Source organism: Gallus gallus, chromosome 1 (genome assembly GCF_016699485.2).
Source record: "Gallus gallus isolate bGalGal1 chromosome 1, bGalGal1.mat.broiler.GRCg7b, whole genome shotgun sequence".
Lineage (NCBI taxonomy): Eukaryota > Metazoa > Chordata > Aves > Galliformes > Phasianidae > Gallus > Gallus gallus.
This window is the reverse complement of record NC_052532.1, coordinates 59,369,765-59,389,556: the sequence shown is the minus strand read 5'-3', so window position 1 is coordinate 59,389,556 and position 19,792 is coordinate 59,369,765. Positions and strand designations below refer to the sequence as shown.

Below are 19,792 nucleotides of genomic sequence, written 5' to 3'. Positions count from 1 at the left end.
CCTGTGGGGCCCTTCTGATAAGATAGGGAGATAATGCCTTTACAAACAGGAACCTTGTCATGCTCTCAGGGGTGTGCTGCTAAAGCTTATCAGTGCCAAACAGAATGTGAAACCAGGAGAAATCACAAGAGCTGACTAACACCAACCTGTGAACTTTGAGCAGTGTGTGCCGGCTTAATAGACTTATATTCTTTGCCTTGGGTGGCATAGTTAGAGTGATTTACACATGTAGCGTATGATGTGTTGGGAGGAGAGGGGGGCACATACTAATGGAAACGTAGTAGCTGACCAGAAAGTCTGCAGCCTTGGAATAATTCAGCCATTGGGGAAAGGAGGAGCGTGAAATCAGTTGGGAAGTAGGTATAAAAGGAAGCTGTTGTTTCGCAGAGCCAAACGGCCAATAACTGATAACAATCAATGATCGATGAGCATCAGCAGGTATCCTTTGTTATATCATGAGAGAGAACAGGGTTCGCACCCAAAACAGTTCTCTACCTTTGCTTCTGCGTACATGCTTCTATTTCTGACAGCATCATGTATTCATTAGATTTCCACAAAGCCTGATACATAGCCATACCATTTCTCGAAATGTCCATCCCTTCTCCAGGAACTCTTTCTCTGCCCATTTTCTTCTTCTGTGTGGTTTCTTTTGTACTGAATTTGAGTTGGGGGTCGCCCACCCTCATTGCGGTGGTCTCTGAGGCAACTTTCAGTCGCAAAAGTGCAGGTGTTCTCACTCAATGCTTCTCATCTTGTTCCTCTTGTAGTTTTCCTTGCTCGCTTCAACCTATTGAGGTTTCACTACCTTGAGTAGTCAGCGGTCCAGCACACTTAACACCTATGGTTATTGCAAGGCACAGTTCATCTCTCATTGTGCCCTCTGATAATTCGAGAGACCCCCAAGGGTATGCTCAGCTCGGCGGGCTGTCCGTTTGTTCGAGTAAAGGATCCAGCTGCTCTGTCTCCCCTTTTGAACGTTCACCTTTCCTAATTCACTGAGTTTTCAGCACGCGGTGGAGTCTTTCAGCACCCGAGCGGGCCGGAAGGACCCTGAACCCGAGGGAACGCCGAGTCCCCGGCTGCGGCATAGCGACCCGAGGAGGCCACCCAGGGGAATACCGCCCGCGCGCAGCCTCCTCCTACAGCTCCGGCGCGGTCCCGCCCTGGGGCGGTCTCTGGCTCCGTGCCGAGGCTCTGCCTGCCGGCTGCGGAGGCCTCTTTCGGTCCGCCGAGGCCTGGGGGCCCAGCGGCCTCCCGCTCCGCTTCTGCGTCCGCACGGATCGGGCGCGGGGTTTGGTGAGCAGGGGCGGCGGGCAGGGAGGCAGCGGGCAGCGGCGGTGAAGCCGGGCCTTCCTGCGCGCGGCCGGGAGCGGGCGGCGGGGCCCGTGGGGCTGCGCGGGGCCGGGGAGCTCTGCAGGCCGGGTGGGAGCGGGGCGCGGGGCGCTGCGGGTGCTTTGAGCGCTCAGCGCTCGTCTCGCAGGTCAGTTAGAATTGATCCAGCGTCTGGCTGGAGGCTGAGCGAGCACAATGAAATCTGCAGGCTTGCTTTTCCGTTTGCCTCCTGAAAGATCCTCCTCCATCATCACCTCAGGCAGAAGTTTGTTTAGCGGCTTTCTCTGCGGGGTGTGCTATTCCGGGTGATGGGAGGTATGGACGGGGAGGGGCAGCTGGGGGTTAGAGACAGGGTCTGCACCAGAGGGCGGTGGGCATGGAACAGCCTGCCCAGGGCTGTGAGCGTGGCCCCAAGTGCCGGAGTTCAAGGGGTACTGGGACACCGCTCTCAGACACAGGGTTTGGATTTTGGGTGGTGCTGTGTGGAGCCAGGAGTTGGATTTGGTGGTCTTGTGGGTCTCTTCCAACTCGGAAACATGTAACATACTCCATCTGCAAAGGCAAGTGGAGATGTGGAGAAGAGGCTGATACCCCTACAGCACTAATTCTGTGCGGTTTCTCTGTTATTAGTGGAAATTGGAGGCATCGACTAGAACATGCGTTTCTGAAGCCCATAGGAATGCTGGGGATCATTTTTCCTAGAAGTTATTATCTAGCTGCCTCTTTCCAGGAGCTCTGTGGCAATGCTGGGCTTTTTCCCTACTCTTAACTAGCCTCCTGGGAAGACTGAAAAGTAAAAGAAAACAAACCTAACTTATGGTGCCTACTGGTAAATATTTTCTAGCTCTCGCATCTCAGAAGTGTGGGAAGAATAAAAGTTATTGCGAGTAGCAAATGCTTCTTTATCTCTTATCACCTGATGTTGTTGAGCTATCCAGCCGTTGTGTTAAAACATTTGGATAGTCATCCCTGGCAGAGAAAACTAAGTGCTGTTAATGATCACTTTTCGGTTACTGTTCACAAAATCAAACCCTTTACTCTTAATATTCCTGCCAGATAGGCATTCCTCTGAGTAACAAAACAAAGCCTTACAAATGTGCAAAGTTGGTCCTAAAGCTATTCATCTGGAGCTGTCAGTTCATTGTATTCATGCAGCTCACTGAAGCAAGTTATGGTACTTCAAAGGTAAAGGGCAGAAAGCACTTTTTGTAGCTGGCATGTTCAGACTTGAACAGCAAACCTAGAAGTATATTTTTATAAACAGATATATATTTCTTTTCAGAAAATAGTATATGATCTGATGTTTTGGCAGAAAAACATCACTGTGTACTTCATATCAAGAGTATTATGAAGTGTTTTGTTTTCCTGCTTGATGGTAGCTAGAGCATCCTCTAGTTGATTGATCTGCCAGGATTTTAGAGAGGCTTTTATTTTGGCTCGTTTCACTACCTAATGCACGGACACTTTTCCAGTCTTCTCCCCCTTTTCCCTTCATACTACTCTTAAACTGCAGTGCTTGTAGATTTGTAAAATACTCTTATCTGTTGGAAGCAATCCTTCAAACAGCGGCTTTTAGAAAGCCAGCAAGTTCTTTTGCCTTAGTTTCTGTAAACATCTTCTGGTACTGAAATGTTTTTTGTTTCTAAAATTCATTGCTGTTATATTTACCTTTTCCATGAGGAAAAGCAATTGAATGTGGGACTGTTGTGCCAGCTTAGTCTCCTCCAGTAGAGTGCCCAGCTGAACTGCGTGCTGCAGCCTTCCAAACCACTACCTGAGTCCTGCTTTTGACTACAGACTGCAAACATGGGAAGTGGTCCCATAGGCTGTGTGGAACATGCTTAGTTTCATTTGTTGGTGTGTAACTCTGTCTTGGTGATGGTGGCCTCGCCTGGTCTCAGTCAATACAATAATTAATCTGCTTGACCTGTTGGTTTGATGTGGAATCTGTCTTCTCTTTGTTGATTACTAATAGTTAATAAGTGAGTAGAAGAGAGAGATTAATATTCTCTGTCCCCTATTTTAAAAGGAACGGAGAGGGAAGGTCGAAGATCGCAAAATAGGAGTAAAGAGAGCAGAAGCCCAAGGAGAGATGGGTGCTATTCAGATATTTGAATTACTGGCATTATTCATTTCCTTGTGCATTGTTAAGATCGGGTTTGTGAAAAACTGAAGAGCAGGCATGTGTAACCTGCAGGCTGCACGCACTCTTGGATAAATAGTAATGTGGCCTCACAGGATTGTAAACTTCTAACGTTATTATCTGATTTCAGGGATATTTTGTCATGAGGTGACTGTGTGTAGCTTGAGTGCGGGCTGCATAGGTGATAATGTAGTGCTGTGGAGAGGAAGACATGGTGCGGGGCTAACTCCTCCTCTTGCATCTGTGACACAAGCTCAGTCAAATCGAAACCAACGTGTATTTACCTAACATTCCCTTGAGCCACTTGGTGACTGAAATGCACTGATAGTCATTAATTCGATTTCATCCTACCATGCGTGTGTGTGCCTATGAATGTAAGAAACACTCAGAATCAACAGTTTCTCATCAGTGGTCTTTGCAAAGCAGCAAAAGTTACTCATTGGTGCAGTAATGGGCACACACCTCCTTATGGCAAGGAAGAAATTGTGCACCTTACTAATGAAATCCACTCCATTAAATACCCTCACTCGAGGCAGGTGATACCACTCCTGTCGCTCATTGCTTGAGTGTATCACACTCACAGTCTTCCCAGTGTGTTTGCTAAAATACTTTTCCGTATACAATTTATCACCCACCTGTTCTTTCATCCTTCAACAGGGAACAAGAGAACAATGCATATTAGGCCCACCTGTTGTTTCCCCTTTTTCAATGCATACTGAGTCCACCTGCAGTTCCCCATTTGTCAAGGGAAACACCAGAACAACGTATGCCAGACTCACCCTTCCTATCACCTTAGCTAGTCTCAATTCCTTTGACTTGGGCTAGGTGTTCTGACAAGCAAGCTACTTGGCAAACTCACTGTACCACGTACTAAGCTGTGCTTCAATGATTCACTGTGAACAAGAACCCTTGCAGCAATTTTGTAAGAAAGTTTAGCAGAAGTCTATATAAGTTCAGCAGAAGTGTTCAGAATTACTCTGGTGCAAACACACTCTACTTCTCACGTGAAGATGTGTGGTTTTTGTTATTAAGCAAACACAAAAGTTTTCTTATTTAATTATTAAGCATGTGCTTGTGTTATTTTGTGAAGTAATGTAGTAAGTTAACATGTTCGTTGCAGAAGAAGTATCCAGAATACCTGTGCAGTGCTGACAAACTTTGTAAGTTTCAACGTCTCGAAAAACTCATAAAAGGTATTCAATAATTTGCAATATGTTTTCTTGCAGTGAATTTGATTGCTCATTTCAGTGAGTTAAACATGCATCTTTAAGGTGAAAATCGACTTATCTGTGCTATGTTGCAAAACGTGACCATGGTTGAAATGAATCTTAAGTCATGGCAAAGCTCTGGTTATGGCAAATAATATTATGTGGTTTGATATGTTGGCTAAACACAGTCCAATGAGCAGCAAAAAATGTGCAGCTGCGCTTTTCCTTTTGATACAGGAATTTTCAGATGGAACGTATGGAGTTGCAATTTGATGGTCAACTCAAATGAAAATTGGGTCGTGTCTCTTTACAAGACATGTCTTACAAGGGAGAAATATCCCTTACTTCACAGTCGCTCCCTATTCATGTCATTGCTTTGTGGCAGCACGTACATTTGTGAACAGCTGTTTTCAAAGATGAAGCACAGGAAAAGTAAAATTTCATTAACAACAAAAAAATAATCTGTGAGGATATTGAGAGCTCAGTAAGAATTGCAGCCACTTCCATCAAACCAGGCATCAATATATTCGTTTCACAGAGCCATGGTCAGCTATCCCACTAGACTTATGTTTTTGTTGCCCTATGTTTGTTTTAATAGAAAATATATATTAAAATACTTTGTTACTTATATACATTAACTATACCATATACATTTTTTAATGCAGCTCAAGAAAACGTCCTTCACTCGTTGTGTCCAAATGGGTTTCCATGGCCATGCTGAAAGAGTTTGGGCCATGCCCAGACTAAACGACTGTGATGGCTAGATTAGTGAACAGTCAGCTCACTAAAGCAACAGAGCACAGATTCTTCTGTATTGCTGGTGATGAGTGCACTGTCTACACAGTTTTTGAGGTTAACCAAGGAATAATACAACCTGGCCACAAGCACATTCAGCTATAAAAACAACGCTATAGAGATTTCTGAGTTTCCTGGGGAAGCGCTCTGTAACTGTGTGACTCTTACCCAGTAGGCATCCCTGTGTGGGGGAAGAGAAGCTCAGTCCATCAACTCATCTCAAAAGTCAGAGGTATTCTCCCATCTTGTCTGTCGTAGTACCTTCCGTGACACCCCTCCTTATCTTAAGCCATTTTTATACTATTTTTTGTTTTTCAGGTGGAGCTTGAGGGACTCTAGTGATACACACCTTTGATTATGAATGGTGAACATTTCTATCACCTCACTTCTAAAGGTATAGGACAGAAAATTCAGAGTGCAGGCTCGGTGAGGAATGGTCATAGCTTGGAGGTGGGTAGCTTTTGGGATGGCGGTGTTTTGGTATTAGAATGAGGTTATGCTGAGCAAAGTTCTCCATAAGGATGGTATTTTGTCAAAGAATGATGGACTGTTGGCTCAGGGTAGGAAATATGCAGCTTTTCAGTACTTAGTACCACCAAGTTCCCGTCCTGGCATTGCTCCTCGAAGAGTCAGTACATGAAGTTCTCTTGCTGTTACTGGCACAAAAGGTTACTGAGGGACCTGGTGTGGATCACAGAACTTGACTGCAGAGTTGTCATTCTGTTCCACCTTCTGTGCCGTTTCCTGGATTCCTTGCATACCAGCTGCTTCTGTGCCTCTGTGAGCAATGCTGTACCTTCAAGTCACTATAGCAATTAATTCACAGCTACTTGAACTGTTTTTCACTGTTTTTCAAAGGACTGCAATACGTTCCTACTGCTGACAGGGAGTGGGTTTGTGCTTTTTTGCTTCATGTGATTGATAGACACTGCTATAGATCTGTATTATTTATGACTCACATACTTAAGCAGACACAAGTTATCGACAGTTTCATAACTGCAAAGAGCAATGAAAGTGTAAAACAACGACTGAAAAGGCAGCAAGGTTTATTACTTGGGGGGCACTGTAAGAAAGGCCATTCAGTGAGTGGAATAGTTGACAGGTGTGTAAATTGCAGCATTTGGAAGATTAGTATCGTTTGACTGAAATTCAGGTAACATATCCCATACGTAAGGATAAGAACTTTTCTCCAATTAGCAGTTGTTAGATGTTGAATGATTTCAGAGCAATACTTCAAACTGGGGTTGCCTGCAGCTGCTGGAGGTACGAGGCTGTTCTTTAGATGTGCCTTGGAAGTTGGGAAGCTTTCAGAGCTCAAAGCACATTTCAAGGTTGCTGTCATAAAGTGTGATGCTAAGTAGGAGTCTGCAACTGTGCCGTGGGGATGTAGCATTTTCTAAAAAGTGTTATTCCACCCGTGAAAAAACATCTCACAACTCTGCTATATCATTAGCTGACCTCTTTCATCACAGTAAGAATTACAACTGGAAAAGCATGAGCTATAGATGTATGGTAGATATAAGTATGCATTTCAGCTACAAACATGATCTGTACTGTGAGGCAGGGATATTTCTATTATAAGAAGTCTGATACTACCCTTAGAAAATGTTTTACTTGTAGGTTTTTGAATAGACTATTGGGAAATGTTAATTGATCCGGCGAATCTGATCCCTGTTACTAATGCCTTTTCCTGCAAATCTTTTGATTCTGCATTAAAAATTGCTTTTTCATGCTTAATGCTATTAGTCAGGAATGAACATAACTTTTTCCCTGGGGAGTGTAAGCAATAAATGATTGGGTTTGGGTTTGTTCTCAGCAGTGACTTCTTTGGTGGTGTTTGTGTGTTGCTTGGTATTGTGGGGAGCTAGAATTTTAGAACTCCTTTTGAATCACGGCTGTTCCAAATGCCTGCAGTCTGTGGTGCTTGCAGAAAATTCTTTTTCTTTGAGAATAATCCCACTGAGCTCATTTTAGATGCTTCTGAGGTACTAAGGCCTGAACAATGGGCCCTCAACCAAAGCTGACCTCTAGATGAACCTCGAAACCAAACACTATATAACACGTGCAGTGCAATATTTATCTGTTTTTCTGTTTTAATATATGTATTGATGTCAGTTTATAAAGATCTGTTGTAATGCTTGTTGTGTAACAGTAACCAATGGTGGATCTTTCTTTATTTAGGGACATGTTGCAAGGCCATGAGAAATATGTGGTTAAAGCCCAAAGTGATAAGGAAACTCCCTTGGTTCCTCTTTGAGCCCGGCCAGGCTTTGGATGGAATCCAAACGGAGGATGAAATCTGATGTTTCTGAACTTGAAGTTATGTAAGCGTATTTATTCAACTATATAAAAGCTGGACCCCCTTGCAGTGACTTTAGAGACCTCACCTGTGAGTGGATGCACTGCATAGGACCTCCCAGTTGCTGGGAAAGGTTCTCCAAATCCTGGCTGCAACCAGGGCTCCCCAGTCATTGTGGGTCTGGATGCTGGTAAAATATTAGGGCAGTTGATGATTTATCTTTCTTAATCACTGCAGTTAATCTTATGTGGTAATGATTAGGTGCATTACCTTGTTTTGTTTTATTCTTGCCGTATTATTTCACTTATTATTTTACTGCTTTAAACATGAGTAAAGACAAGCACACTTCTTTAACTTGATGTCTGTGTCCTTTGTGCTGACCCTATCTATTGGCAAAACAGCTTGTTAGGACAAAATCAGATTTTGCTGTATCTGACTTTTCTATTGCTATGTGGTATGGCATTTATCTGTTATCTTGTTCTTGGCGAGAAGAATGGCCTATTTCTTGCTTCCCTTCTGACTTACCATAATTCCCATGACTATTCGAGGCAGCATTACGAGCTCTGATTCTGCAGCATCTGTTTCTTAAAGGACCCCTCCATTGCAAAAGAAAAGGAGGAATAAAGGAAGAAATAAATAAAATACGCATATACAATGCTTGACGGGGAGTGATGGAGACAATATGGAGGAGCAAACTGGTTCTTGCAGCACTAATTGCTAAGAGTACAGGAATGTAAGAATGTTTATTTCAACGGGATTATCTGATCGGGGACCTTGTGAAATGGGAATAGAAAGGAAATAGAGAAGCAGTAAATAAAATGTGGACACAATCCTGACAGGCAAGTGTAAGGGGAACAGATCAGCTATTGGAAGACTGCTGGCAGAGCCAGGCTTCTCCGTGAATAAGAATGCAGACCTGGGAATTCTGGACATGGAAGGAGGAAGCTGATGGTGGATCTTGCCATCTGATAAGGGATGTGCAGGAACTGGGGAGGACCAATGAGAAGGATAGGTGGAAGGGGCTGCGGAATAATTGCTAGAGGTGACGTAGAAATGAAACTTATATTAATAGTACAGCATTGCTCACACATTAAGGAAAGGTACAAAAGCAGAGTGTGTCTGATCCATTCCACGGAATTTCCCTGGGCAATATCAGGTGTTGGCAGCATCAGGGGAGCTTGATGTGCTGACTTGAGGAGAAGTGGCATGAAGGGTGGAGCAGAACAAAGACACTATGACCAGGCTCTGTGATACCACTGCCAGGATAGGAACTTGATGGTACTACAGAGCTGATAAGCCATGTATTTGCTACCCTGAACCAGTCTGTCATTCTTTGACAAAATGCCATCATTTGTGTCAACTTTGCTCGGTATAACATTTTTGTAACACAAGAACACACCTCCTTCTTGAAAGCTACTTGCCTCTGAGGTGTGGCAACTCCTCAGTGAGCTCACACTCACTGAATTTTTTCGTCTATACCTTTAAAAGCAAAGTTAGGTAATTTTAAACCATTTGTAACAAAGGTATGTATTACTGGTGTCCCTCAAGGTCACATTAGGGCCACGAAGATGATCAGAGGGATGAAGCACCTCCCCTATGAAGTAAGGTTGAGGGAGCTGGGCTTGTTCAGTCTGAATAAGAGAAGGCTGTGGGGAGATCTCATTATGGTCTTCCACTATTTAAAGGGAGATTATAGACAGGAGAGAAATCAACTTTTTACACTGGTAGATAGTGATATGACAAGGGGAATGGTTTTAAATTAAAGGAGGGAAGATTTAGAATAGATGTTGGGGAAATTTTTCATGGGGTGAGTGGTGAGGTGCTAGAACAGGTTGTCCTGGAGGTGTTCGAGGCCAGGTTGGATGGGGCCCTGGGAATCCTGATCTACTGCTTGATCTAGCGGTTGACAACCTTGCCTTTGACAGTGGGATTGGAGCCTGATGATCCTTGATGTCCCTTCCAGTTCGTGCCATTCTGTGATCCTATAAAGGTCTACCTGTATAATAGGAAATAGTTTAAAAATGGCTTAAGAAAGGGGTATGTCAGGAAAGACACAATTGGATGTTAAACATGGATGAATTCTGAGAGCAGTGGGTGGGTTGAGCCTCTTATTTCCTCCCCATAGAGATGCATACTGGGTAAGATTTGCATGCTTGGTCATACTGAGTGCTTTCCTGCGGAACTTAAGGATCTCCATGGAACTGTTTTTAGAACCGAATGCGCTTGTGGCCAGGCCATATTATTAATGTTCATGGTTAATCTCACATGCTTTGTAGTATATTTATCACTGACAACCCAAAATGGCCTGCAGTCTCTTCCTTTAATTAACTGCGCTGTTCACTAATCTAGCTGTGAGAGTTCTCATTGGGTGTGGCCAAATTCCTTCAGGTTGGTTATGGAGAGCCCTTTTGGGTGCCTCTAGACAAATGGTGCAGAGTGCTATTTGTGAATCCCTAATTGTGATGGTTCATATATAACCAGGCTTCTGGTGCTGCATTGGGCATCACTCAGCCGCCTCCAGCCCGCCTGTTAAATAGGGACACAAGGGGGTTTATTTTCTGCCAAATTACATAGTCCTTTAATGCAGCAGGGCATAAAGAGGGCCTGTCTGGTCAGGATGTCTGTCTGAGCCCAGCTTGTCCTGCCTTCTTAGAAAACCTTTCTTAACTCTCGCTCTCTATCCCTTGCACGTGCATGATGTCAAGAAAATTTCTTGCTCAAATAGATTTGCTTGATTATCCCAAAGATAGGCAGAGGAGAGCCCTTATATTTCTCCCCGTGAGACCAGAAGGGGTAGATCCAGGGTGGAGCCACCCACCCTGGGCTCACATAAGGGCCAGCCACTGAAGGGAAAACATCTCTTGGGCCTAGGTCGATCCTAGAGAAGCACTATGAACACTATGAGAACGAGTGCTACATAGCCAGAGAGCTCCCTTCACCAGTTGGGTGAGTTCCATTCTTCTTTCTGTGTATGGCTGTTGCTTATCTGTGAATTCTTTGCCTGGTATCACCAAGAACATGTCAGAAGCAATTGTACTTCTTCGTGAGCAGAACAGTGGGGAATCTGTGAATGTAGAGTGCCTTTGACTCCAGAGAGTAGGGGTGGTTTTTCTTCTGGCGACATTCAGTCCTGCCCAGTCAAAGAGGAGGAAAGGGACTTGGCTTTTCTTGCTTAAGTTTTGTATAAGTATACACCTATGTACAGGTGCTGCCTTAAGCATTTTGTGGCAGTTTTTGTAGGGAGCTGTGTCAGTGCTGCTTATGTGTCTCTGGGAAACCTGCAAGCAGGAAGGCAGCATCTGTGTCTGCTGACAGAGACAGCTGGGGGCTCCAGGCTGGGCCCCTACCCTCACATCCTGAGATACCCCCAGAGCTGCTGGAGATGAAGGTCACTTACAGTATCACTTAAAAACCCCTGCAATGTGGTCTGGGCTAACAGTATGATTTGAAGAGGATAGCTCTGACAAGTGACTCGAAAAGGATAACTTCAGCTGCTGCTGAGAAATGTCATGTTGGTGGTGGTGGTTGTTTTTTTTAAGGAATAGGGAAATGCTAACAAATTGATTTGGAAGTAATGTCAGATAACACTGAATAAAGTCAGATTAAAAGTCCTGATGGATGGAGGAGATAACACTAAGAATTCACAGGGAGGCTGGGAGGAAGAATCTGATTCAGTGTGTGAGTGTAGTGGAAATGCTGAGTGAATGCCTGAAACAGTGATTGAGCACCTGGTGGGAAGGCAGGGCCAACCCAGGGGAGCTCAGGTGCATGCAATGCATCTGAGTGACTGGAAGGGTGGAGCCAGGATCCATCCCTTCCCAGACCTCATTTAAGGGTTGGCAGAGGAGTCAAGGGTATCTCTCTGGAGATCCCTGCCTACCTGTGGCCTTCTAGAGGTGAGCAGCTTTTTTTTTTCCCCCTTTGCTTTTGCATTCACAGCTGTTGCATTTGGGCTTGTCCTCAATTGTAGCTTAGGACTTTGCCACCCTATTATTGCTGTACTTTCCATTGCATTATAGCCTTACAGTGTACTTCATGGTAGTGAAACTAATACGCCCATTTAAGAACAGTTTTTGTAACAAGTGTCTGTATTGGCAGGTAGGATTAGGGCAACGCCAATAGAAGGTAAGATAAAAATAAACTCCTGGATATGGTGGGATGGTAATCTGCAGAGACAAGTGTCTGGTCTTAATGTACTTCAAGCTGTTGTAACTTCTCTGTGATTAACTGTCCATCTGAGACACTGGTAACATCTAGCAAATTACCTCTTGTACAACTGCTGAGAATCCTTGTTGCAAGAACCCTTCTGTGTGTGGAGGCTGCTGTGACATCTGAAATATAGCTAGAACACAAGGAAAATGACAGTGTACACATACTTTCTCTTTTGGTCATGTATTTACAGCTAGACAGATGCATGCGCCTGAATGCGGCTGATTCAGGCTGTCTTGGTAGCGGTGAGTCGTCTAAGGTGTGATGATCACGCCTTGGCACCTTAGGCACTGGAATGGCCTGCCCAGGGAGATGGTGGAGTCGCTGTCCCTGGCAGTGTTCAAGAGGCGTCTGGATGAGGAGCTAAGAGAGATGGTTTAGTGGCTTGTGGTAGAAAGGGTAATGGGAGGACGATTGGACTAGATGATCTTGTAGGTCCTTTCCAACCTTGCGATTCTACGATCAGTTGATGACAATGACAAATAAAGGTGGAAGATAAGTGTTCTCTTTACTTATAGTCCTGAGTGGTTTGGAACGACAGCTTCCGGGGCTCTCAGCAGGAGCTCTTTTGTTCCTGACTTCCAAGCTTTACAAATTTAAATCAGCAGAGATAAGAGATGGCTCCAGCTTGTATCTTGCCTTCAAGATATATGATAGTATCCTCTAACTTCTTGTGTCAAGCTGAAAATACTTGCTCCCAGGCCAAATCTTCAGCCAGAGAATGTTCTTGGACCTTCCCATTCAAAAGCAAACAGCTTCTGTCCATGTCCAAAGGAATGCTTTCAAATGTTAAGCTGTCCACAAAGTGTTGCTGTTGATCTCTCTTGTTGATTTGAGACAATAGTTCCTTACCAGTCTCAGACAATCTCGTACTGCAAGTAGGTATTGCCAAGCTGCTCTAATCTTGCTGTATAATAGCAAGTACTGAATTTGTGGTAAATGCTTTCAGTGAACTGATAATGGCTGCTGTAAGTCTAGAAGCAGAAATGTGGTCATGAAGGTGTATGGTCCTGCAGATTAACTTTGTCCTTTTGAAAAAGGGGGGACTTGATTCAAATTGATTCCGCTTAATGAAAGAGGGTTTGATTTTTGCGGTTCTGCCTGGACGGTTTAGATTCTGCTTACATTCCACAGGAGCATTCTTCTGTGGTGAGAAGAACATAGGTACCAGACTCATTGTTGGCAAGGTAAGGAGAACAGAGAACCAGAGGAGGGAGATAGGAGAAGAATAGGCCCCAGTCTCCTCCTCAGCAAGACAATGAGGAAGGGATGAACCTAGTTAGCAAGGAGTAGGATAACGAGAAGGAAAGTAGGCTCAAGAAGTTCAAGAAGAGGTAATGAGGAAGAGTGTTTACTTCATCCCAAGGGACCACCAGATGGGGATGTGACCACCCAGAGAAGAATACAACACATGTGCCGGAGGGGAGGGACTTGATTAATGAATATGTAGTGGGATTCAACGTAACCTTTTGAATATGTATGAACTTGACTTACAAATATGTAACATCTCTGTGGACCGGTGTGCAAGTTAGGTGGAGCTATCCCGCTTGCATCCGGCGTCTGTACATTCGTCTGAATAAATGCTGCCTGCTTTATAACCTATCCTTGGATTATAGAGTTTGATTCCGCAAGTCACTTCCAGTTCTTGGATCTTTTGCTGAACTCTGTCCAGGAGAGTGTTCTAGTTATGTGAGAAGTAGACTGTGTGTTTGCACCAGAGTAATTCTGAACACTAAGGTATAGACTTTTCTAACCTTTCTTACAAAATTGCTGCAAGGGTTCTTGTTCACAGTGAATCATTGAAGCACAGCTTAGTACGTGGTACAGTGAGTTTGCCAAGTAGCTTGGTTGTCAGAACACCTAGCCCAAGTCAAAGGAATTGAGACTAGCTAAGGTGACAGGGAGGGAAGAGTCTGGCATACGTTGTTCTGCTGTTCCTCTTGACAAATGGGGAACTGCAGGTGGACCCAGTATGCATTGTTCTCTCCTTCCCCATTGAAGGATGAAAGAACAACAGGTGGGTGATAAATTGTATACAGAAAAGTATTTTAGCAAACACATTGGGAAGACTGTGAGTGTGATATGCTCAAGCAATGAGTGACAGGAGAGGTATCACCTGCCTCGAGTGAGGGTATTTAATGGAGTAGATTTCAGTGATAGGCACACACCTCCTTATGGCAAGGCAAGAAATTGTGTGCCTTATTACTGCAGTAATGAATAACTTCTGCTGCTTTGTGAAGATTGTTGCCTGATGAGAAATTATTGGTTCTGAGCATTTCCTACAGTTACAAAAAGCTCTTTGTAATGAACAAGAACTTGCAAATGTTGTGAATGGCTTGATTATGCTTACTGCTTCACCATGTGATACATGGAAAGTGAAAGAATGGCATAATATCTTGTGTTGAGATGTATCCAGGACTGGGCAGCAGAACAGGAAGATGTCTTACCAAAGCAGAACCATGTTTCCTTCTGCTGGAGTTATGAGATTAAGGAGTTACTTGCAGGAAAAAAAAAAAACCAAAACTTAAAATAGCCAAGTGACTCCAGAATGCCAGTGTTGTGCCAGAGGCCCTTTAAGAGCTTAACATAGTGGATGAAATCACAGATGAGGGATATAGTAACAGCACCAACTAAAAGATGGTAAAGTTTCCTCACTTCAGCTGCTAATATGTGCTGTGATTGGCTTTATCATGGGTGTCAGTCTTTGCCATCACTGCTGCCCCTCTGGTCACAGCAGTGGCATGTGCTTGGGCATTGCATGTGCCCTTAGCCATGGAGTGAGCAGAATGGAAATGAATGTGGCCAACAGCTGAAGTGGGCATATAGGCATATTTTCCTGATATAATTTTTTTTTTTTTCCACAAGGGAAGTTGCCACGGATTTTCCTTGTGTGAGTGTGGAAGGAGCTTGCTTGCCTTGAGGGAGACCAGTGGGTGCACCCAGTAGATCTTGTTAGAGGAGTGAATGGCTAAGCGAAGGATTCAGCCACTTGGGCATTGCCATGGTAATTGGCTATAACAACTCAGTCATATGCAGTATGGATGACTGCAGCGTGCCTAGATCAGGCAGTATGTTGAATAATTGCATAGGTATCAGTAAGCCAGACATCCTTCTTGGATGGTCAAGGAGGAACCTCTGTAATAGGCACCTGTGAGGGGCCATACAAAGCTGGAAGAAGAGGGATTGAATATAATATAACTGGAACCTAAAGGTTGTGATACAAGTTGTAACAATATTATTAAGCTTGCTAGTGTTTGTTGATGGATGGTCCTGCCATGCAACTTGTTTAGATAACAGAAAGAGCTGTGTCCCTGAACCAAGGAGATAGACTCTACTGAGTCTTTGTACTGGGGAAACAGGAGGACCTGCTTGGAATTGGTCATTTAATATGTAATGTAATTCTGGGGAAACTTACGTTTGTAACATAATTCTGAGAAACTTCTGTATATGTAGCACAAGTAATGCATATAAACTGAAGATCTTCTGTGTAAGCTATACATGATAGGAGGATTACCCCCATACATCCAGTGCTGCTGTTAAAGAATATCTGCTTTCTAATGTGCCAGCTTGAGTCTTAGTTTCCTGGTTGACTGTCTTACAATATCAGTTGGGTTCTGATGGTGGAGGTTGGAGTAAAGTGGAGACCCTGTGGCCAGGCTCTGTGATAACACCACAAGGTATTTTGGGCTGAAACAATCACGTTATACAACTTACTCATAAAAGACAAGCGGGGAATATATTTATTGACATAGTATAATGCAGTGATTTAATAGCAACTTAACAAGAGCTGAGATGTCTGGCTACACTTGATTATTTACTGCATAGATGGTAGGGTAAACACACATGTAGGAGACTCTCCCGCTGAGTCACAGTATTCAGAGTGGACCCCCTTGCTTTCTAAATTCCTTGACCCATGGAACCAAGGAACCTTGGTGCAGCCAGATCCACCCACTCCCAGACTTGGTCGACAGTTTATGTCTAAGGGATTAAATGTGCACAATCAATCTAAGGTGTGATGTTAGTGAAGTTAACAAAGTCTAAAACAAACTATTAGTTGTTTACTGATAGTCTGTATTGGCAAGATGTACAGGATCTGTGCTCAGGTGTAACCTCAAGAGGCATCCCTACTCAAGGGGAGATCTTGTTGTACAGCCATTGCCATGCAGGATTGTTCTAAGGGGTTCTTGAGCTGTTTACTATTTTTGGGGTAAGGTGATTGGCTTGGTCATAGTCTGCTTATTAGGCACATGCTCAGTTTGTCCTCAGCTGTTGAACCAGGTGTCTGCTATCATCAGTTCTTTCAGCCTCCCCCAGCTGGAGGCATATCTGTGGTTGTTATCATTGCTGTTGCTTGCTGCCAATTTGAAGTGGGGAGTTAAGGGAGGAAGGGGGGGGGGGGGGGGGACAGGGAGAGCACACTGTCACACAAGGATGGAGACTTGATACTATGAAACTGGTAAACTGCTGCCTTGTTGCCCTGAGCCATCAGTTTTCTGCCTCTCTGTCAAAAACATTCTCTGAGTAAACTTTACAAACTAAAGGTGTGTTTGTCTAGAGTCACTCAAGCTCTACCTGAAAGTAAGAAAGTAAGTATGAAAATAGTATAAGAGGAGAAATGGGAGGGAAGATATCATTGCTGACTTCTGTGATCAGTCATTGGGTTGTGCCTCTTTCCCTTCCCTATGACACCTATTGGGAAAGACTTGTGCATGCAGTTATACCAAGTGCTTCCCTTGGAAACTTCAAAATCTCTATGGAGTTATTCCATCGTTTAACGCATTTGTGGTCAGCTGTATTATTCATGTTATTGGTATTTACACGTGCTCTGCAGGTAGTATATTTGTCATCCACAGTTCAAAAGGGTTTTGTTTCTGGAATTCCTTTTTCTACAACGTGTAACTACCTCTCAAATTTCTCCTGGGCACACCCTACCACCGGGGAGACTGTGTGGTGTTCTTACTATTCCAGAATAGCTCCTAGGCTTCTAACATGGATGTTGGTGGGAATTTTATCAATTACAGACAAAATATCCTGCCAGACTTGAGATAATCTTTTTTGTTGGGATGACAACATTGGCCTTCAGCTACATTGAGATGGAACTCAGTATTTCTAAAACAAGTAGGCAGGGTAAATTTCTCTTCATGTTTTATTTATTTATTACTTCCTGTAATCAAAGTAGCAAAGGAAATGGAAGAGCTACTTCCTTTCATAAACAATCCGGTGTCTGCAAGCAGAGCAAGCTTCTGAAACAATCAGGGCCAGTCACAGCTTAAGCTAGAATTTAATACTGAGGCATGTAAAGGCTTGCATAAGCCTAGTTACCAAGCCATATCTGCTCTTCTCTTCTGGGCCCTGTACTCAAAGCTTGAGAGGTCTGTATGTAAGCGTGAGTAGCTGCTTTCTCACCCTGTGTGTATAATCATAGAATAATGTGAGGGAAGTGTTGGGATGCCTTGGTTACGGCGTGGCAGACATCATGAAACATAACATTCCTACTTTCTTTAGTAGCTGTTGCCTAAATCTGTCTTAGAGTAGTTGATAGGAAAATAACATCTATGCCAAGTACCTTTATCTGCAATCTTACTAATTGCTGTTATGAAGTTGCATAATTTTGTCTTGAAGTAGTTGATTAATTGTTGTTAGAAAGCTTGATAAACTATCTTGCATTGTTTCTCTGAAGTAGTGCCTGATTACATTGCAGAAGCAACTGCTGCCAAGCAGGGAGTGCCCTATTTGAAGGATTCCAAAGACTCACCTTCCTTGCAACCCACCAAGTGAGATGGGGCATCTGCTCTAGTGATGCACTTACCATTTATCCAAAATAGGTATGTTTATGTTAAGTTTGCAGTTTAGTTACTGCCACATCTGATTATAGAAATGGTAAATATTTGCTCTGGTTTGGCGATTCAGTTACTGTTTTTTCTTGGCGTGGAAGTTCCCACACTGTAATTCTGGGGCCTCTTGCTGCCTTTCTGTTAACTTAGTGATGCGTGAGGTTTTTGTATGTCTTACATACCATCAAACTAATACGTGCTTTCCCTACGTTTTCTCTATTTAGGTGTTCTCTGGCTCCAGTGTGCAGGGCTACAGACTTTAAGTTATAATGTTCATCAAACGAAGTATTAAATCTTGGAATATCTTACTTGATTCAGTAGACCAAAACTATAACATTTTTTTTTTGTGCTTTACGCTTTATTTATGAGGACTGCTCTGAATGAAATACCTTGTTTTATTATTTTTTGCCACAACGTCAGAGGTGGATGTTGATGGGATGGCAGCAGCCTTACCAATATCCTGTTACATTTTGTGGCCTTGTGACAGAGGTGTGTTCTGACAAAATTGTGTCTGACGTGTAAGTATGTATGATGCAGAGGAATGTCATTGAATTCCTCTGCGCAGAAGAAGCGGCACCTACTGATGTTTGTTGACACTTGTTGAACATTTCTAGAGACCAAACAGTGGATGCGAGCACAGTGAGATGATAGATGGTGTTTCAGCAGTGGTGACAGCGACAATGGGTCACCTCCTCTGGTGCAGATATTGACAAGTCAGGTATACAGGCTCCTGTTCATGGCTGATGAAAATGCAGAACTAATGGTGGTGACTGTTGAAAAGTAGTGTGTTAGAGCAAATTCTCAGCTACATCAAGTAGTGTTATTATGGCTATTGTAGTTTTAATGGAAATAAATAGGAGGCATTACTTTTGGAGTGATCTAAGTATTTTTGCCTAGTGTTTTTCCCCTAGACAAGGGCCTCTTAAGAATAAACAATAAGGAAAATTGCCAGTGGAAATTCTTTTTTTTTTTCCCTTTTATCATAAATAAATTCAGACAATGTTTATGTAAACTTTAATAGAAAACCAAAGGAAACAGATTTCCACTATGAGTGTATTGTTCTTTTTCCTCTTGAACATTTAACCTTAGAATAGAAACTCATTCCAATTAATAAACTTGGGAATTTGGGCCAACTATGTAGAAAACTCTCAGATCTCTCTACAGGTTCAATGTGGGTTTTCCTGGAAGAGTGATTCAGGGACATTGGTGAATGTGGAGGCCAGAGTCACAACTCAGACAGTCTGAAAGACAAGTCTATGTCCAGGTACTTCAGTTGCGTAACAGGGAATTTGATGAAGAGCTGTTGCTGTTACTCCCATGTTCGCTGAGAATCTCTCCATTTCCTTTCTTTGTACCCTCATTGAAAAGCTGGCATGAGCCCATGTGTGGTAGCTGCTGATGAGTTTTGGGGTTTGTGGTTCAGAAGAGAATGTAGGAAGTGAAGTGATGCAAGCACGTATGAGTAGTCTTCTCTCTACTAGAGTCTTGTTCTGATATTGATCTCAGACATTTTTCCTAAGGCACGTGCTTTCTGCCAGACACCACTTTAAGTGGCATGTTTGGATTACATAATATTTTTAAGTTGTGGTCTGTTCTGGACTGAATGTTGTCATAATCCATGAACTAAGGTAGTATTACTCATTTTGGTCTTGGCAGTGACAAGAATTGAGTTTTACTCTTGACTAGGCTGTGCATTGCATGTGGTCCGTTTCTCCTGTTTCCTGCTCGATGGCACCTTCTTTTGTTCACACATCTAAATCATGCTTGTGGAATGTAAATCTATTAAACAGCTTCAGCAGTTATTGTATTCAGGGAGGTGATTGTTTTATCGCATGATTATTTATCAAGAAATCTCCAGTTGGATGTTGTTGATCTGTAATCTTCAGCTTGAGTACAGAAGCCTGTGTTTTCACCTGAGCTTCATACATTAGTGTAAATATTGCTTTAACGCTGCTGTTAATCTTGAAGGATT

The 19,792-nt window shown here is 43.3% G+C and overlaps 1 protein-coding gene across 7 annotated transcripts in view; it reads left to right on the top strand.

The window, feature by feature from the left end:
- RESF1 (retroelement silencing factor 1) overlaps positions 1 to 19,792 on the top strand; it is a 38,137-nt gene that overhangs the window by 8,518 nt on the left and 9,827 nt on the right. The window contains exons 1-3 of one of the 7 annotated variants that reach the window (XM_046898850.1): positions 1,178 to 5,710; positions 5,797 to 5,928; positions 7,660 to 17,811. The exons of 1 other annotated variant lie outside the window; for it this stretch is intronic. In XM_046898850.1, coding sequence (XP_046754806.1) covers positions 17,786 to 17,811 — 26 coding nt within the window. In that variant the 5' untranslated portion in view covers positions 1,178 to 5,710; positions 5,797 to 5,928; positions 7,660 to 17,785. Of the gene's footprint in view, positions 1 to 1,177; positions 17,812 to 19,792 lie in introns of those variants that run through there. 5 more of the 7 variants (XM_015287145.4, XM_046898848.1, XM_046898844.1 and 2 more) reach the window with 5 other exon arrangements.